Source organism: Notechis scutatus, chromosome 2, assembly GCF_049901735.1.
Source record: "Notechis scutatus isolate UNSWTSFEM ecotype Mainland chromosome 2, rNotScu1.2, whole genome shotgun sequence".
Taxonomy (NCBI): Eukaryota; Metazoa; Chordata; class Lepidosauria; order Squamata; family Elapidae; genus Notechis; species Notechis scutatus.
Window position 1 is genome coordinate 21,867,848 of NC_142010.1, and position 20,707 is coordinate 21,888,554.

Here is a 20,707-nt window from a genome sequence, read left to right on the forward strand (position 1 = left end):
GGCTTCAATATTACTTTGCTTTATCACAAATCCAAATTAACTGTCTTTATACTGATGGGCTTCAGGACTTCAAATTAATCATCTTTTTACTGTTCTGTATTCTGTACAGTGATGGATTTGTAAGCTGTACAGATGCAGATAGATAAACTCAACAAAACATCCATAACAAAGTACATTTATTGGTTCATCAGGTATCCTCATAACTCACATTTATGATGAAGTTCTTATTTAATGACCATTCCTTTGTATATCTGCCTTATAGGTAAAAAGATGATTATCTTCTATCCTTTTTCTCTCATCTTGTGGCAATAGAGGTAGAACAGTTACCACGAGTCCGTGAGTTCAGCCAAGTGTGAGGAAAACTCCTACCCATCGAGGGTCAATTTAGTGACCAATCAGGATTACAGATGTGGTCACGTGATATGGACTACATTTCCCAGGATACCTTAACTACATTTACCATGATGCATTCCCTTAAGGGGACAGCTCACAATTGCTACCTAACTATCCAACTCCCATTAACTCTAAACTGGACCAACTCTCTTCATACTCTACATAAATGACCTCTGTGATCATATTAAGAGCAACTGCGTTCTCTTCGCTGACGATGTAAAGCTATTCAACACCACAGACAATACTGCTACCCTTCAAAAAGACCTCGACTATGCATCAGAATGGTCAAACAAATGGCAACTTCAAATCTCAACAAATAAATGCTCTATCTTACATATAGGCAAAAAAAAATCAGAAAATAAAATACAGTCTGAATAGTCAAGACCTTGCTGATGATCCAAACTCTGTCAAGGATCTTGGAGTACTCATCTCTAATGATCTAAGTGCCACTGTAACTACATAGCCAAAAAGGCATTAAGAGTTGTTAACCTAATCTTACATAGCTTTTTCTCTGGTAATATTACACTACTAACTAGAGCATACAAAATATTTGCTAGACCAATACTTGAATACAGCTCATCAGTCTGGAACCCACATTACGTATCTGATATTAACACAGTTGAGAAAGTCCAGAAATATTTCACAAGAAGAGTTCTCCACTCCTCTACTCATTGCAGAATACCTTATGCCACCAGACTTGAAATTCTAGACCTAGAAAACCTAGAACTGCGCGGCCTTCGGTCCGATCTAAGTATAATATATAAAATCATACATTGCAATGTACTACCTGTCAATGAATACTTCAGCTTCAACCATAACAATACAAGAGCAAACAATAGATACAAACTCAAGGTTAATCGCACCAAACTTGATTGCAGGAAATACGACTTCAGCAACAGAGTGGTCAGTGTCTGGAATACTCTACCTGACTCTGTGGTTTCTTCCCCAAAACTTTAACGTTAGACTTTCTACTATGGACCTCACCCCTTTCCTAAGAGGTGTGTAGGGGGCGTGCATAAGTGCACCAACGTGCCTACCGTTCCCGTCCTATTGTTTCTTTTATTTTTCTTATATGTATCCATGTATTCATAACTATGTTTTTACTTATACCTATTATCTTGTAAGCAATTGACAAATCAAATCAAATCAATAAATCTATTCCGACCAACCTCTTTGAGAGCAAAAGGGCTGCCTGTTAGTTTGATTTCTGCCCGCGTGGGGCAGAGTCACTTGCAGCTATTCCACTATCAAAGACCACTAACTGGAAAAGACCTTTCCATCCCAGCTGGAAAGCCAGCAAACAGTTTCTGAAGGTAGAAAGGCTGGAAAAAATGCTCTTATGGTTCAAAAATTGTATTTGCCAGCTGGTAAGCTAAGAAATGCAATGTTTTTAAAGGCTAGAAAAGCTAATGCACAGAGGGTAGGGAAACCCATGCACTTCTGCCTAGCACACTGGTTCCCCTTCTATTTGTGTGCGTGTATGAGAAATGAAAATGCTATTTTGGACTGGAGTTCTGTATACAGATAGGTGCTGCCTGCCCTCTTTTGCCAGGCAGATCTTTTCCTTTGTCCAACAACACCAACGGTTACTTCTGCGATGGCCAGAATTGTCATGAATTACGAACAAAATTCAAATTCTGGTAATATACGGTTCTAGGTCAAACTGGAGAATGATTTGGGGGAATCCAGGAGGTGAGTCCCTCAGAAAAGAGAAAGAGACACCGTGCGATTCAACATTCGGCCACTGGAGGGCGAACGCCACAGGTGATTTACCATAGGAGAATGGGAGGGAAGTGACCTCACTGGATCTGACGCATCGCTCCCCGTCTCTATTTAACCCTTTGAGTTCCGCAGGAGGTTTAAATGGGTGCCGGAAAGTCTTGAAGGGAGGAGAACTAGAGGTGGGCAGGGTAAGTGGCGGGAGGGAGTGTGAGTGTGTCTCCGCGTGCAAAGGGTGGGGGTGCAGAGGGTGCTCGTGCTAGAGAAGGAAGGGAGAGAAGCCAAGTCCCCATGCAGGTTCAATCTCCGGAGTCCTGGGGTTGGGAAAGCCCGGATCCCATGTTCCCCTGCCAACCCTCTCCGCGCAAGTGGCAGGCAGAGGGAAGCGGTGCTCAGGTCGAGCCGCGTTGCCCAGGGAACAAATCCCCAGAGAGGAGGAAGGGTCCTGGGGGAATCCTTCAACCCCAGCCCTCCATAGCCTGGAGAAAGCTCCGAGGTGGGAGATGGGGAGAGCTTGGAGGGCAAGTCTGGAGCAGGAAAGAAGAACATGGTTGCAAGGGAGGAACTGCAGGAGATTGTGCCCGCCTTCTCCTTCTGTGCTGGAGGACACTAAAATAGGGTTGGATCCTCAGCACTTCATTTTGTCTTTGGAGGGTGACCTCACCAACCCTGGTGTCTCATGTGAACAGTTGCTTAGCTTCTTTGTGTTTGGGGTACGTTTTGGGAATCTGCCTGTGTGTAATTGTGATTTGACTGTTAAAAAGGAAACCCTGAAGAAAGGGAACATCTAAAGCAGGTCACTTTGGGGCATTTCTTTTTTTCTTTTTTTAAAGTGAACTTTCACAGTTTGTTTACGTGTTAGAGTTTGGCATGTTGGGTAAAACCTTCTTTATAGGTAAATGCAGATCTATGTTTTTATAAAGCAAGTCCTACTTTGTGTGAAAGAAAGAAATTGAAAAATTGATCCAAAATGCATTTATTCAGTGCTCCAAATCCTTGAGCAGTACTGCAGGCCACATCTGATTAAAGTGCAGTTACTGCAGGCCACTTCTGCTGACTACTTGCTTCTGTGCTGCCTGTAATTTGTGAGTTCAAATCCCACCAAGGTTGACTCAGCCTTCCATCCTTCCAAGGTCAATAAAATGAGAACCCAGATGATTGGGACAATATGCTGACTCTGTAAAACCACTTAGAAAGCACTATAAAGCAGTATTTAAGTACTATTCTTATTGATGGAAATAAATCCCAAATTTTGTGCAAACACACAGTCCTGCACAAGTGCTGCTCAATGCCTCTGCAATCCTGTACTCGCTCAGAAAAATATATCTTTCCACTGCAATGAGTGTCTGTCAGCTGTTAATTTCATCATTCTGTGTTTAATCTCACATACAGAAATTGGACACCATTTGTACTACTTCTCTTGGAGGCAAAAAATTGAAGAAAGATGGCTTAAAGACATGCCTGACCTGTTGCTACAAGAATAGTACTATGAATACAAAGGTGTTTGGAGATTCAAAACATTCCCTTAGACCCATTTGGAGTTGCAGGACTGAGAAAGAATGAAAAGCCAATTTTTATCAAATGAGAAAATTGGAAAAGACCCTTCTGATGTCCAGTGTGGGAGCCATGGGGAGATCTGGGCAAGAATTGGGCAGAATATCCTGGAGGACAAAACCACCCTTTCAGAAGTTCAACCCTGGAACTTCAGGACCTTCCAACACCAGGAGAATGAAGGTCCCCGAGGACTTTGTAGCCAACTCCATTCCTTTTGTAGTCGATGGTTGAGGTCAGAAAAGTACACAAAAGCACAGATACTGGACCTGGTTGTTTTGGAGCAGTTCCTTGCACTTCTGCCCCTGCAGATGGAGAGCTGGGTGAGGGAGTGTGGAGCAGAGACCAGCTCCCAGGCGGTGGCCCTGGTGGAAGGCTTCCTCCTGAGCCAGGCGGAGGAGAAGAAGGAGCAGGTTGAGTTGCAAGTAAGAGACCTTCATTTGGGAGCCCAGAATTTATTAAATCTAATTGTTTAAATCTAACTGTGTGTTTGAATTCTTAACCCTTGCCTACCAGAGTCCTTTGGCATACATTATACGTGGAGATACGTCTAATTCTTGTAGAACATTGCTCTGTTTTTTGTGATAGTCGTTCCTTTCCTAATTTCCAACCTCACAGATTCACTTCCGGGGCTTTGGGGGGGTGTTCACAGAAGAAGAATCCACTTTTTAATGAGTATTGACCATTCATTCATTCTTGTTTCCTGCCTACTTTTTCAAGTCCTTCACGATGGAGACCAGAGATCCTGAGGGAAGGAGGCATCCATCAAGTTCATCTCCAGAAATGTTTTTCAGGAAGATCTCCCAGAATGATCCAAGAAAAGACACGACCAAAGGTAATACAAGGCTCTCCCATTTGCTCAATTGTTGCATCTTCAGTATATCTTCTCCTCTATAGAACACCGCTTCCCTACATTATGAATTATGCAGTTTAAATGTTTGTCTTCCTCACAGGAAAGAATAGTAGGAAGTTTACCCTTCCTGAAGGTGGAACTGAAACAGTGGTTGAAACTTCAGTTCAAGTAAGAGGAAATTAATTTATTATATTTGGAAGCTGATGTACATAGACAGTCTCCTTCGATTTTTCCTTGTTTGGGTTGGCTTATTTTTGTGTTCCTGAACAAGATTAATAGTTAAAGTAGGTTCTTTTTAGGAAATCTTTTTAAAGACCACTACTTTAAATAACTGCTAATAGTTTCCAATTGTTATTATAATTGTACTTATGCTAATTACTCACTTTTCAAATAATCCTTTAGGGTATCCATTTCTTTTTGTAACTCTTTGACTTTGATTTGTGCAAGGATGCTGAAAACTGTCTAAATATTCACATTGGCAATTCTAATACCTTGATTGCTGCCTGAATTTAGAGGCCAAACAGTCCAGCTTTGCAAAAGCTAAAAATCTCCTCCTCGTGAAATTTCTTCTGCTTTGTTACTTATCATTCAGTCGATGTCTCAGATTGTAAGCAGCTTCCTTACAATGTGAGGAGGACCAGAAACAAATTCCTGGCTGAGCTCTGCCAGCACTTTCATGAAGGTGTTGAGGAGAGGCAGGATTGCTCTTCCTTGGGACACCATGAGACATTTACTAAAATGCTGCAAAAAATCCTCCCCCCCAAACACAAAAATGTTTCCTTCCGCAAATGCAGGAAAGCTTGGAGTCACTGATAGGTGGAGTTTTGGAACCCCAAAATACCAATTGATTCCAGACATCTTTGATGGTTGCTGGAGGGTGATTGGGTGGGTGAACGGATGGGTGATGGTAGCTCAATCAATCCAAAAGGAAACTGGTGTTGATTTCTCTGAATGGCATTGAAAGTCCTGTCATAAAATTACTAAAACTTACCTGTTCTGTCCGTGTGCTGCTCGACATGCAGCAAAGTCAACTTGTCATCCAATAAAAGAGACCATGTGCGTAGATCTGAATGCTTTATTGGAAGAACAGGGTATGGTGAAACTGAGGGATATAGCAATATAGTGAGAATCAAATATAAGATGGACAGTATTGAGTTACTGCTGAACATAACAGTGAATAAATATAAGTGATCCTCTGTGTGTGGGATGTGAGTTTGTCCTTGGATGACCATGTGCCACAGATTAAAATGGCTGCTTCTGCCTTCTCCAAATGTTAAAGGAAATGGAGTCTGGCTTCCCAGCATGCACTTGGTTTGAGAGTGCGGGTTGATTGGTAAATGGATGGAGTCAGCTCCAAACAATACACACTTGGGGGCTAAAGAGCAACAACACCACAACATTATATGCAGTGGTGGGATTCTACCAGCTCGGACCAGTTCAGGCGAACCGGTAGATCTGCTGAGCATTTGGTCCCGCCCCTGTTATTTCCTGTGCTTTATTTCGTAGTTTTTTAGCACAGCTGACTCGCGCAGTAAAGCGGTTTGATGCACCTCAGCTGTTTTAGTCACTGGGGCTGCAGTAGAATGTAAGATATTGAGTTGAAAATGGGCTTTTTTTAACAAGAGGTGCACATCTGTGTGCAAGGCGTGCGCTCACCAAACCGATTGTTACACTGGTTGAATCACACCACTGGTTATATGTTGTGGCATGACATTACATTTCTACAATCCAAACCTTTTATCTGCCCGATTTTTCACATAAACTCTGGAATGCTACTTAGTGAAGTGCATTTCTTTGCTTTGGGAGTTTATAAACAATAGAATCATTTTGTGTTTTTTTAACAATCCCTCCTGGACCTTCTGTGTACTCTCTTTCCCTGTCAGGAGGGCCTTGTCTCCTTTGAGGAGGTGGCTGTGTATTTCTCCGAGGAGGAATGGTGTGAGCTGGATCCTGACCAAAAAGCTCTGCATTGGGAAGTCATGCTGGAAAATTACTGGAACGTGGCCTCTCTTGGTAAGGGTTTTTCCTGTTCTCCAGTCAGACTTCAGGAAGACATTTTGTAGTTGGATGCCACTGGATGTTTCTTATCTCAGAGAATCTTAAATAGATGTTATCTCTGGAGAGGAAGCAGGTAGAAATACGCCGTTCTCCTGCTCCTAAATAGGAAATAGATCTGTGGCGTTCTTTTTAGATGCATTGTGTGCCATTTCACATCTGGTGTATTTTCTATTTCTATTTAAACATGTCAATGGCAAAGTAATTTTTTTGGCTTGGTGTAATGCTAAACTCCACCAAAGATTTCAGCTTTTTTGGCCCAGATAATTCCATATCAGTCGTGGGTAGCCATGATGGCGGAGTAGTTAGAATGCAGTACTGCAGGCTACTTCTGCTGCCTTCTGGCTGCTTGCACTTTGGCAGTTCAAGTCTCACTGGCTCAACGTTGACTCAGCCTTCCTTCTTTCTGAGGTTGGTAAAATGAGAACCCAGATTGTTGGGGGCAATAGGCTGATTCTGCACACTGCTTAGGACTGTAAAGCACTGTGAAGCAGAATAAGTCAAAGTCCTGTTGCTATGGCGCCTTGTTGTTCAGATATGTGGGTTAACTACTTCTGTTTGATTTCTCTCCTGCGCCTTGGAATTAGGGATGAAATGGGGCCGGTTTTTCATTGCAAACATGCAACTTAAGGTTAATAAAGAACTGTGGCTTTTTGCTGCCCGCACCCTGGCGACGGCAGGGTCTGAGTTCAGAGCCCTGGGCCTCTCATGGTAAATAAATAAACACACGGACACAATGTTTACTCGGGATGAAGGCCCTGAACAAAGGGCAGGTACCTCCTTTTATTAGGTTGCTTGCAAGCGTCATAGCAGGAACAAGGAAATTTTCCTTATAAGGTAATCTACATAATTATGCTAATGCAAAAACTATACCATTGCTGGGGTCTTATCACCTCCACTCTTAGCCCTGCCCAATTACTTTCTTTTCCCATAACTTTCGTTTCTCCAGCCAGTATTTTTCCACACAGTCAGCACTTTACCACATAGCAACATTACTGTCCATCCAGCACTTCTACAAGGTTGACCATTGCAACATTAAGCGTCCATTTATTGTTGTATATTGCAACAAAGAACACTAGCTTCTCCCCCCTTCAATTATGTGATTTTGGTCAAGGAAAAAACAAAATGCAAAGGGAACATATTTTGTGTGAGAAGAAAAAAATGAGTTTCAAAGCGGATTTAGTTCTCACAGCTCTCTGTTGGAGTTGGCAATACATGTTAGGTTTTCTCCTAATACATCTTTGGATGTTTCCTCTGATTTTGCTTTAACTCAGAGCTGACTCTTCTTGAGATTTGAATGTATGGATAATTATAAACAAAAAGAATGTTTGCTGTCCTTAAATCTTTTATGCTTCATTAATGTGGGAATTATCATTTATACCATTGTAAGCAATCAAACATATAATCTTAGAATTTTAAAAGTTTCAGAAAGCAATAATGATGACTTCTGATTGATTGGTCCTTTTCTTTAACCTTGCTATCATATTTATTTCTCTTTCCCCTTGAAGGTGATAATGAGCAGGACCATGAAGAACCAAGGGAATCATTCCAAGGGTTCATACATGGAGACGTAATGGAGAAACCTGCAATTCAAATGGAATTCCAAAGGCAGGAGAGAAACCCCTCAAATAATTGGAATAAGGAAATCCCATCTTCCATTGAGGCTCACATGCAAGAGTTTCTTGAGGAAGGGAGGGAAATACAGAAAAAATATATTGGGAAAGGTGTAAAACTATCCAAAGACACATTACAGATCAATGAACATAATCCATCCAAATCCAAAGGACAAGATAATAAATGCAAAGACAATGGAAAAAACTACAATTGGGATTTCCCATTTTCTCAGGAAAATGGGTCTCTAACATTACATAAAAGTTTTCCCATCGGGGAGAATCCAGAGAAAGGCATGGAGAATGGAAAGAGCTTTTGTGAAAGGAAGACTTTTACTTCTGAGAAAAGGAACCAGAAGGAGAAACCATATAAATGCATTGACTGTGGAACGGGATTCCATAAAGTTGCATCCCTTGTGAGACATAAGCTAATTCTCACATGTGATGCGCCGTATAAATGCATAGAGTGTGGAAAGGGCTTCAACAAAGAAAGTAATCTTACATCCCATGAAAGGATCCACACAGGAGAGAAGCCATATAAATGCATGGAGTGTGGAAAGATCTTTAGACGCAGCAGCAATCTTACTTCCCATAAAAGGATCCATACAGGGGAGAAGCCATATAAATGCATGGAGTGTGGAAAGAGCTTCAGCAAACACAGTGATCTTACTTCCCATAAAAGGATCCACACAGGGGAGAAGCCATATAAATGCATGGAGTGTGGAAAGTGCTTCAGACAACCCAGAACACTCATTATTCATAAAAGGATCCACACAGGGGAGAAACCCTATAAATGCATGGAGTGTGGAAAGAGCTTCAGTGTAAACTGTTCTCTTAAATCCCATAAAAGAATCCACACAGGGGAGAAACCATACAAATGCATGGAGTGTGGAAAGAGCTTCAGCCAATCCAGTGGTCTCGTTATTCATAAAAGGATCCACACAAGGGAGAAACCATACAAATGCATGGAGTGTGGGAAGAGCTTCAGCCAACCCAGTGGCCTCATTATTCATAAAAGGATCCACACAGGGGAGAAGCCATTTAAATGTACGGAGTGTGGAAAGTCTTTTAGTCAGAGCACTCACCTTACTGGCCATAAAATGATCCACACAGGGGAGAAGCCATTTAAATGCACAGAGTGTGGAAAGGGCTTCACTTTAAACTGTTCTCTTACATACCATCAAAGGATCCACACGAGGGAGAAACCATATGACTGCATGGAGTGTGGAAAGTCTTTTAGTCAGAGCAATCACCTTACTGGCCATCAAAGAATCCACACAGGGCAGAAGCCAAGATAAATGCATGGACTTTGGAGAGAGCTTTAGGAGGAGAAATGACCTAATTTCCCTTACAGAGATACGCTTGGGTGGGAATGTATGTTAATTCTAGAAAGTTAGTTACATGTATTAATTTTTGTATTTAGAGAGACTGACCTTGCAAAGGAATTTTTTCTTAGCTCGATCCTTCCTATTGTCTGACCAAGGAGTATGAATTTACTAGTGAAACTAAAAACAATGGGTAGGTGCCATTTTAATTATGACCTGGATTATTGAAGGTTTATATATTTAAGTAAGATTTATTTCCTTCTCAAAAGTAAGAGTCTTACTCCCCACTTGTTCTTTCCACATGATCACATTCAAAAGGATTTAAATTTCCCTTTTCCCCCTAATCTTTCAATTGTTCCCCTTTCTCATTCATTAATAGACACCCAATGTATTAGTGTGCTTTTCTCTATCCTCAGAAAAGTTGGAAGTGGTGCAGCAGAGAGATTCTAGATACACACACACACTGCCGCATGCATCCTTTTGGCACATGGAATCAAGGTGACGTACACCAGATCAAACTTTGAGAATGAGAGTGATGCACCTGAAAGAAACATTACCCAAAGAGGAGGCATCCTCAGTGGTTTACCATATTAACTGCAGTAACTGTTCAAGCAACTACGTAGGGGAAACAACTAAGCAGTTACAGACTAGCGTGCACAAACATGAATTGGCTGTCCGGCGCAAACAACAGTGCTCCCAGATCTGGACACACATGAAGGAGCACAACCATATGTTTAATTTTCAAGAGACTGAAGTTGTTGCCTGTGAAGCAACTAACGGGGGACACCTACGGAGAGAAACCTGGTTTTCCAACAATTTCATCAATAGACACCTCTAACTGCTACCGGCTTACCAAGCATTGAGGCACCAAGAAAAATCCTGCAGGATGAGGAGAGACTTCTTCCCATCGAGGAGTGGGGACTAACGACACCCCCTCCCCTTTGGATATGTAGATTCAGTTTGCAGAGGCATAGCCAGCCCTGGCCAAATACAGAGGAGCCCAGCAAAGCTGCCTCAAGATATGGACAATGAGGAAAGAGCCGGGCTGATTACAAATCACAGGCAAAACAACAAATTAATCTGGTTGATATATCAAAGTGAGGCAGAGGTCCATTGGTGTGAGGGAGGGCCCCCCCCGGAGAGAATGCTGTCAAAGTAACAGCTGACAGTTTAGCACCATTTCCTGGGGGTGAGCAGCCTAAGCGGGGCGTGATTGGGAGGAAGCAACAGGAGTTAAGCTTCCATCAATTGACATGTCTGAAGTAAAAACAATAGAGCTAATCATAGGTGGGAGGCAGGTGGATGGGCCTATTACACGCGCAATGACTAAATTGATCAATGATGCATAAAGGGAAGAGAATTCAAGTTCTATCAAAGTTTAGAGAGAGGGAATTTGATATGGAATTGTCCTATTACGTAATTGTGATATTGCATTCATGGTGAAAAGTAAGAGGTTTTCTACTTTTAATTTTTCATGATTCCCTCTCTCTCTCTTTTTGTCCCAAGTTTGGGATACTCACTAAAATAACAAAGTGATGCCACTGTGCTGACATTGCAAATGGATCAAGCAAGAAAAGTGCCAATTGCAAATCTGTGGGACCAAAATAAATAAGCTTGAGGTTAAAAAAAACTACTTCAGAAAACTACTTCTGATCCTTCTGACCAGAAATGAGACGGGGAGCCACCTGTGTGATGTGAAGAATTCCAAAAAAGACTCTAAAGTTGCATCCACGGTGTAGAACTGTGACTGAGCCAGGTACTGTATGGAGAAGCATGGAGCCTTATTTAGTGAAAGGCCTCATAATCTGAGGGAATTGTCACATGCACATCAATGTACAGTGCGTGAAAAGAGCTGAAGGGATGAAGGATTCCTCTTTCTCTAAAGGACATAGAATGATCAGAAGCCACCCCCACCCCCCAAATGCATGTGTAAAATATTTTTTCAAGCATTATGACCATATTTTACTCTTCTAAAGTGTGATGAAGACTAAGAACTCTAAATTTTATTTAAATAAAATTAAATATCAATGGTGTAGTTACTTTCTAGTCATCTATTAAGCTCTTTTTCTCTTTAGTTGTATTAAACATATAGTAACATTCAAATATGTGGAAGTATTTGGGTGCGGGCATAGTCAGGATTTCAGAGGCTCATGATGGTTTGCATTTGCTTATTCAGGACTGTTCATTTTTGAGGCCTCATTGAATCTATACAGATCCTTCAGAGTGGCTGTTTTGGAGGAAAGTGAGTTTTGATCCTCCACAGAAATTTAATACTCAAAAGATTACAAATGATTCCTACACAGTAAGTGGAATAAAAATGTGGGGTAGACTAGCGGGGGAAGGGGGGAGACAGAGGACGACATGATCGCAGTATTCCAGTATTTGAGTGACTGGCACTAAGAGGCGGGGGTCAATTTATTTTCAAAAGCAGTTGAGTGCAGAACAAGAAACAATGGAGAGAAGCAACCTGGAATTAAGGAGAAACTTCCTAACAGGATAATTAACCAGTGGAACAGCTTGCCGTCAGAAGTACTTCAACATGAGGTTTTTTTTAAATCAGGTTTTTAATTTTATATTACTTATACATATCAACGCATGAACAGTGTGATATCTAGGTACCATACATTTAGTGTAGATAAAGAATGTTGTAACTTGGAGTTATTTCATTTTCATTGTTTCACATTATGTAAACATATCTAATACTACTGCCATTCAATTTCTAGACATCCCTCTTGTTATTACATAGATTTTCTTATCTTCAAATACATATATTGTTGTTCCCCTCTTAATTCAATTTCTATTCTTTCTTATTTTTCCCATTGGTTCATTTAAGCATACATAACATTTCTTTTCACCATTATGTATTATCCCTTTGATATTCTGAAAAATACTCATTTTTCCACCCTGCTTTCAATATCTCAAATATCCAGCACTACTAATCAATCCAAATATTAACAGTAACAAATACCAAGTTTACATCTCCCACTCCCCACAATTTCTAATCCTTAAAGTTTAAAATTCACAATACATTTTAACACACTGTTAATAATACCATTAAATTCCCTAATCCTAAACTTCCACCTTCTACCCTTAACTTATTTTTAAATAGAGTAAATTCTATTTTTCTATTAGTATATATGCTACTGTTTTCCTTGTTTATATTTCTACTTTTCCATTTTGCTAATGTGTTTTATCGCTATCCATCATCTCTTGGTCTCTTTGAAGTTCCATCATCTGTTTGCTTCTCAATCACCCCCCCCCCTCTCTCTTGGCACATGGACTTCAATTCCCAGAATTCCCAAGGTAGCATGTAGTTCACCCATCTTCAATTTGCCAAGACTGAAAAATGCTGATTTACAGAGAGGGACTTTCCCATTCCTCTTTTACTGGTTCTTATTTATTTATAAGCAATCATAATGTATAATCCTCGCTTACACTTACACCAACCAGTTCGCTGCCCGGTTGCTGGGTGAGCGTTGCCATGGTGGGCATGGCCTACAGAAGTTCCTGTTTCCGGCTTCCGGTGGGCCTCCAGAACCTGGGGGAGGCCGTTTTTGTCCTCCCAAGGGTGCAGAGGCTTCCCCAGGGCCTCTGGGAGGGCAAAAACAGCCTTTCCCAGCCTCTGGAGGCCCACCGGAAGCTGGAAATAGGCCCATTTTGCCATTTTTGTTTTTTCTGGGAAGGCCATTTTTCACCCTCCCAAAGGTCCAGAGGCCTTGCCCAGGCTGCTGGGAGGGCAAAAACAGCCTAGCCTGGGCTCTGGAAGCCCTCCGGAAGTTAGAAACAGGCCTGTTTCCAGATTTCCAGAAGGCCCATTTTTCTCCCGCCCAGAGCCTCTGTGTGGACCCTGCAGTTACCTCCATGGAAAATGGGCTGCATGGAGACTTCTGGCAGGGGAGGGGCGGGGCAGGAGAGACAGGGCCAGCCGGTCAGTTGAAATGCCAGTTCGGCGAACCAGCTGTAACTTTAACATCAGGTTATCCCGAACTGGTCCGAACCGATAGAATCCCACCCCTGCTTCTACCCCATCCCAGAGCAACCACCATTCCCTCACTAACCTGCTTTCCAGCTCCATTTTCCTGTGTGCAGGGCAACAAAAGAATTATCATTTATACCATTGTAAGCAATCAAACATGTTCTCTTACTGCTCATAAAAGAATCCACACCGGGGAGAAACCATATAAATGTAAGGAGTGTGGAAAATGCTTTCGAGATAATGCAAATCTTGTGAAACATAAAAGAATCCACACAGGGAAGAAACCATACAAATGCATGGAGGTTTGCTGCGCTCAGCCAAAGGGCTGCCTCAGTGGCGGGGAGGGGGGGGACATGGTGAGGCAATGGGGAGGGAGAGAAAAGGGGAGAAGAGAGAGAGGAAGTGGAAGAGAGAAAGAGAGAGAAAGAGGGAAAGATTGAGAAAGAGAAAAAAAGAGGAGAGAGAAAGAAAGAAAAGAAAGAAAAAGGGAGAGAGAAAGGGAGAGAAAGAAAGAAAAGGGATAGACAAAGAAAGAGGCAGGGATGGAAGGAAGGAAGGCACAAAGAAAGAGAAAGAAAGAAAGGGATAGAGGAGAAAGTGAATGAGATATATGAATGCATGGATGAAGAAGTAGAGGGAGGGAGGGAGGGAGGGAGAGAGAAAAAAAGGAGAGGGAGGAAGGACACAAACCCTGGCTTCAGAAGACTCTTTGAAACAGCACAGCAATCTAGGGCTAAAAGGAATCTCGGAGGTCATCTATTCCAACCCACTGCTCCAGCAGGAGATCCTTATAGAATCAGAATAGCAGGGTTAGAAAAGTGTGAGCATGTGTGTGTGCGCGTGCATGCGTGCACGTGTGTGTGTGTGTGTGTGTGTGTGTGTGTAAACTCCAAAAACAGGTCAAGTAGCTCTGGGGAAGTCAGTCGTAAATGAGACCACTTGCTAAACAACTGGCTATTAAATGAGGACCACTTGTCTTTGGTTTGCCAATCACACAGCCACCTGGTTACGCCCAACCATCATATGACCACCTAGCCATGACCACCTAGCCACGCCCACCAACTAAGCCACATCCACGAACTGGTTGTAAAAAAGAATTGAATCCCACCCGAGTTAGGGTCATCTAAAGGTTAATTTCACTTTAACACAGTTAACACTATATGCATTCAATACATAGCAAACACATTCGTTGAGGGCAATGGGAAAGTCATTGTTTATGTACAGGTTTCCTAAAAAGAAATTCCTTTTCCCCCACTTCAATTATCCTTTCAATCCTTGTAATTAAAAAAAAAATTCCTGCGTGCCTAGCCAATGAAGAAGAAAAAACTTCATTATTAATGAATCTCAATCTCACAAGATTACATCTACATTGATATGGTGGGAAGCATGCAGTGGGGTACCCCAAGGTTTTACCTTAGATATTGTACTGTTCAAAATCTTAATTAACCATTTAGATCACGGGTCGCCAACCTTTTGGACCTCAGGGACCACTAAACTCATAACTTTAAATTCCATGGACCACTAATATGAATTTTGACTGATGGTGGCTTGCTGACGTTGGTGGGAAAATCGGTCCCATATTCCAGAGCTGCAGTAGTCACAGGACTGGCCCTTTGGTCATCCCGGAGCAACTGCTCCTCCACCCAGGTGTACCTGCCTGCCATGGACTGGAGGAGCTGCTCCAGGATGACCAAAGGGCCAGTCCTGTGACTACTGCAGCTCCGGAATATGGGACCAACTTTCCTACCAATATCAGCAAGCCACCCCCAAGGCTAATTTCCCTCCCCCGCCGTTGGTCTTGCCTTCCAGTTCCAGCTCGCGTGGCTCTACTCAAGGTAAGGTTTGTGCTCGGCTGAAGGATGGGAGCTAGTGGGTGGGCAGCCTTGTGTTCCCGCGCAGCCTGGATTAACTGTTTCGGGAGGGAGTGCTTTGGGGCGGGACATTTCTTGCAGACCACCAAAATTTTCTCATGGACCTCCAGTGGCCCCTGGCCCACCGGTTAGCGACCACGGATTTAGATGAGGAAGGGAACTCATCAGGTTTTGGGATGACACCAAGCTAGAGGGAACAGCCAGCACTTTAGAAAACGGCTCGTAGTCTAGAAGGATCTTGACAGGCTTGAACATACATAGCCAAAAAGGCCTTAAGAGTTGTTAACCTAATCTTATGTAGCTTTTTCTCTGGTAATATTACACTAATAACTAGAGCATACAAAACATTTGCTAGACCAATACTCGAATACAGATCATCAGTCTGGAACCCACATTACATATCTGATATTAACACAGTTGAGAAAATCCAGAAATATTTCACAAGAGGAGTTCTCCACTCCTCTATTCGTTACAGAATACCTTATGCCACCAGACTTGAAACTCTAGACCTAGAAAACCTAGAACTACCCCGCCTTCGGTCCGATATAAAATCATACATTGCAATGTCCTACCTGTCAATAATACTTCAGCTTCAACCATAACAATACAAAAGCACACGATACAAACTCAAGGTTAATTGCACCAAACTTGATTGCAGGAAATACGACTTCAGCAGCAGAGTGGTCAATGTCTGGAATACTCTACCTGACTCTGTGGTTTTTTCCCCAAACCCCAAAAACTTTAACCTTAGACTGTCTACTATTGAACTCACCCCTTTCCTAAGAGATCTGTAGGGGGCATGCATAAGCGCACCAACGTGCCTACCGTCCCTGTCCTATTGTTTCTTTTATTTTTCTTATACGTACCCATTTCATGTATTCATAACTATGTATATACTTATACCTATTATTTTGTAAGCGATTGACAAATCAAATAAATAAAAATACAATAAATAAAAACTCCCTCTGCTGAAGGCAAAAAAAATTGGACAGAGAGCTGCTGAAAGAGGTGCCTGACCTGTAGCTACAGGAATGGTACTATGAATAGAAAGGTGTTTGGAGATCCACAAGATTCCCTGGACCCATTTGGAGTTGCACTATAAGACAGAATAAAAATGAAAAGCCAATATTTAGCAAGTGAGGAAATTAGAAAAGGCCCTTTTGGTGTTCTGCCTGGGAGCTGTGGGGAGATCTGGGCAAGTACTGGGCAGGAGATCCTGGAGGAGAAATCCACCCTTTCAGAAGTTCAGCCCTGGAACTTCAGGGGCTTCCAATACAAGGAGGATGAAGGTCCCCAAGGACTTTGCACCCGACTCCACTACTTTTGTAGTCAATGGTTGAGACCAGAAAAGCACACAAAAGTGCAGATGCTGGACCTGGTTGTTTTGGAGCAGTTCCTGGCATTTCTGCCCCTGCAGATGGAGAGCTGGGTGCGGGAGTGCGGAGCAGAGACCAGCTCCCAGGCGGTGGCCCTGGTGGAAGGCTTCCTCCTGAGCCAGGCGGAGGAGAAGAAGGAGCAGGTTGAGTTGCAGGTGAGAGACCTTCATTTGGGAGCTCAGGACTGGTTAAATATAATAGTCTAGAACAGAATAAAATAGAATTCTTTATTGGCCAAGTGTGGTTGGACACACAAGGAATTTGTCTTAGTGCAATACTCTCAGTATACATAAAAGAAAAGATACATTCATCAAGAATCATGAGGTACAACACTTAATAATAGTCATAGGGTACAATAAGCAATCAAATCATACTAGGAAACAGTCAATATAAATCATAAAGATACAAGCGGCAAAGTTTGTCATACAGTCACAAGTGGGAGGGGATGGGTGATAAGGAGTGATGAGAAGATTAACAGTAATAGTAGTGCAGACTTTGTAATAGTTGAACAATGTTGAGGGAATTATTTGTTTAGCAGAGTGATGGCTTTCGAGGAAAAACTTCATGTGTCTAGTTTTTCTGGTGTGCAGTGCTCTATAGCAGTGATCCTCAACCTTTCTTATGCCGCGGCCCGGTATCCCCAACCTTTTTATGGCGCGCCCGGTACCGGCATTAGCTGGCGCCGCCATCTTTTTGATGAAAAAGTGCTTCTGGTGACCTCATTGGAAGCACTTTTTCATCAAAAAGATAGCGGCGCTTCGGTGAGCTTTTCCGGTAGAAATGGCTTTCTACCCAGAAAAGCTCACCGAGCGCTAGCGCCGCCATTTTTTGATGAAAAGTGCTTCCGGTGAGCTTTCTACCCGGAAAAGCTCACCGGAAGCACTTTTCATCAAAAAGATGACGGCGCCCAGCAAACCAGTGGCCCAGTAGGACTTGTTCCACGGACCGGTACGGTCCGCGGACCAGTGGTTGGGGACCCCTGCTCTATAGTGTCATTGATATGAGGGGTCTGTAAATATTTTCACAGCCCTCTTTTTGACTCGTGCAGTATACTCGATTGAAGGAAGGTTGGTAGTAATTGTTTTTTCTGCAGTCCTAATTTTCCTCTGAAGTCTGTGTCTGTCCTGTTGGGTTGCAGAACCAAACCAGACAGTTATAGAGGTGCAGATGACAGATTCAATAATTCCTCTGTAGAACTGTATCAGCAGCTCCTTGGGCAGTTTGAGCTTTCTGAATTGGTGCAGAAAGAACATTCTTTGTTGTGCTTTTTGGATGACGTTTTTGATGTTAGGTGTCCATTTTAGGTCATGTGATATAGTAGAACCTAGAAATTTGAAGGTCTCTACTGTTGATATTGTGTTGTCTAGTATTGTAAGAGGTGGTAATATGGGAGGGTTTCTTCTAAAGTCTACCACCATTTCTACAGTTTTGAGTGTGTTTAGTTCCAGATTGTTACGGTTATACTACGAGGCAGGTTGTATAACCTCCTGTCTAAATGCGGATTCATTGTTGTCTTGAATGAGACCAATCACTGTTGTGTCATCAGCAAACTTTAGTATTTTAACAGATGGATCATTTGAGATGCAGTCATTGCTATATAGGGAGAAGTGGAGAAAGCACACAGCCTTGTGGGGTGGGGGCTGTGCTGATTGTACAGGTATCGGATGTGATTCTGCCTCGCTTCACCTGCTGCTTCCTGTCTGTTAGGAAACTTATGATCCACTTACAAGTGTGTTCAGGTACTGCTAGTTGGTTTAATTTACTTAGAAGAATGTCTGGAATGATGGTATTGAATGCTGAACTGAAGTCTACAAAGAAAACCCTTGCATAGGAATTTGGAGATTCAAGGTGTAGGATGTAATGCAGAGCCACATTAACAGCATCATCTGTCAATCTATTTGCTCAGTATGCAAACTGCATGGGATCTAACAGTGGATCAGTGATGGTTTTCAGATGAGAAAGCACAAGACTTTCAAAGATTTTCATAACTACAGATGTTAGAGCAACTGGTCTGTAGTCATTCAGTTCCTTGATGGAGGGCTTCTTTGGCACTGGGATGATAGTAGAGTGTTTGAAGCAGGAAGGAACATAGCACATCTCTAGTGATCTATTGAAGATTCAGGTGAAGATGGGGGCCAATTGGTCAGCACAGACTTTTAAGCAAGAAGGAGTTATCTTGTCTGGTCTAAATCTAACAGTGTGTTTGAATTCTTAACCCTTGCCTACCAGAGTTCTTTGGCATTCATTATACGTGGAGATACGTCTAATTCTTGTAGAACATTGCTCTATTTTTTGTGATAGTCATTCCTTTCCTAATTTCCAACCTCACAGATTCACTTCGGGGGCTTTGGAGGGGTGTTCACAGAAGAAGAATCCACTTTTTAACGAGTATTGACCATTCATTCATTCTTCTTTCCTGCCTACTTTTTCAAGTCCTTCACGATGGAGACCAGAGATCCTGAGGGAAGGAGGCATGCTTCAAGTTCATCTCCAGAAATGTTTTTCAGGGGGATCTCACAGGATGATCCATATCAAGACACAATCAGAGGTAATACAAGGCTCTCCCATTAGGCAGAGAGATCTCAGCTGTCTCATCTTCTGTACATCTTCTCTTCTATAGAACACCACCTCCTACATTATGAATTATGCAGTTTAAATTATTCCGTTTAAATGTCTCCTTCACAGGGAAGAATAGAAGGAAGTTCACCATTCCTGATGGTGGAACTGAAACAGTGGTTGAAACTCCAATTTAAGTAAGAGGAAATTAATTTTTGGATGCTCTCTTTCCTTCAAAAAGTCAAGCTGATGTACATAGACAGTCTCCTTTCATTTTTCCTTCTTGTTTGGGTTGGCTTATTTTTGTGTTCCTGAACAAGATTAAAAGTTGAAGTAGGTTCTTTTTAGGAAATCTTTTTTAAAGACCATGACTTTAAATAACTGCTAGTTGTTTCCAATTATTATTATAATTGTACTTATGCTAATTATTCACTTTTCAAATATTCCTTCAGGGTGTCTAATTTTTTGTAGCTCTTTGACTTAGATTTGTGCAAGGATGTTGAAAGCTGTCTAAATATTCACATTGACAATTACCATTTTTTTTAAAAAAAGCTTTTTAATCAAGGCATTTTTAGCTTGCAAATAAATTTTAACACCTTGTTTTATGCCTGAATTTGGAGGCCAAACAATCCAGTTTTGCAAAAGCTACAAAAATCTCCTCGGGAAATTTCTTCTGCTTTGTTAACTATCATTCAGTCGATGTCTCAGACTACAAGCCGCTTCCTTACAATGTGTGGAGGACCAGAAACAAATTCTTGGCTGAGCTCTGCCAGCACTTTCATGAAGGTGTTGAGGAGAGACAGGATTGCTCTTCCTTGGACATCATGTTACTAAAATGCTGCAAAAAATCCTCCCCCCCAAACACAGAAACATTTCCTTCCACAAACGCAGGAAGGCTTGGAGTCACTGATAGGTGAAGTTTTGGAACCCCAAAATACCAATTGATTCCAGACATCTTTAATGGTTGCTGGAGGGTGGGTGGGTGAATGGATGGATGATGGTAGCTCAATCGATCCAAAAGGAAATTGCTGTTGACTTCACTGAATGGCACTGAAAGTCCTGCAAAATCAGTAAAATTGATAAAACCATTCCAAAATATTGCTTCAGTTAAAGGCTTTTGGCTCTGCCTGTTTTCTCATGTAAACCTTGGAATCATAGCAAGCATAGCCATTTACCTTAGTTACATAAAGTTGCCTTGGGAATTTATAAACAATAGAACCGGGGTTTTTTTCACAATTCCTCCTGGACCTTCTGTGTACTCTCTTTCCCTGTCAGGAGGGCCTTGTCTCCTTCAAGGAGGTGGCTGTGTATTTCTCCGAGGAGGAATGGTCTCAGCTGGATCCTGACCAAAAAGCTCTGCATTGGGAAGTCATGCTAGAAAATTACAGCAGTGTGGCCTCTCTTGGTAAGGGTCTTTCCTAT

General features: G+C 42.1%; 2 protein-coding genes across 3 annotated transcripts in view; both read left to right on the forward strand.

Annotated features, from left to right (window-relative positions):
• Nucleotides 1–2,316: 2,316 nt before the first annotated feature.
• Nucleotides 2,317–11,534, forward strand: LOC113431024 (uncharacterized). Its single transcript, XM_087953607.1, is given in 7 exon segments — nucleotides 2,317–2,825; nucleotides 3,505–4,088; nucleotides 4,384–4,498; nucleotides 4,617–4,684; nucleotides 6,400–6,529; nucleotides 8,080–9,473; nucleotides 9,475–11,534. Coding segments are annotated over 6 exon segments (2,214 nt in total). The 5' UTR covers nucleotides 2,317–2,825; nucleotides 3,505–3,671; the 3' UTR covers nucleotides 9,565–11,534.
• A 4,802-nt stretch (nucleotides 11,535–16,336) lies between these two features.
• Nucleotides 16,337–20,707, forward strand: part of LOC113430684 (uncharacterized) — a 38,903-nt gene continuing 34,532 nt past the window's right edge. Inside the window, exons 1-2 of one of the 2 annotated variants that reach the window (XM_087953615.1) lie at nucleotides 19,311–19,482; nucleotides 20,561–20,690. In XM_087953615.1, the coding sequence (XP_087809741.1) occupies nucleotides 20,657–20,690 (34 nt within the window). In that variant the 5' untranslated portion in view covers nucleotides 19,311–19,482; nucleotides 20,561–20,656. Of the gene's footprint in view, nucleotides 16,885–19,310; nucleotides 19,483–20,560; nucleotides 20,691–20,707 lie in introns of those variants that run through there. The other variant, XM_087953614.1, reaches the window with a different exon arrangement.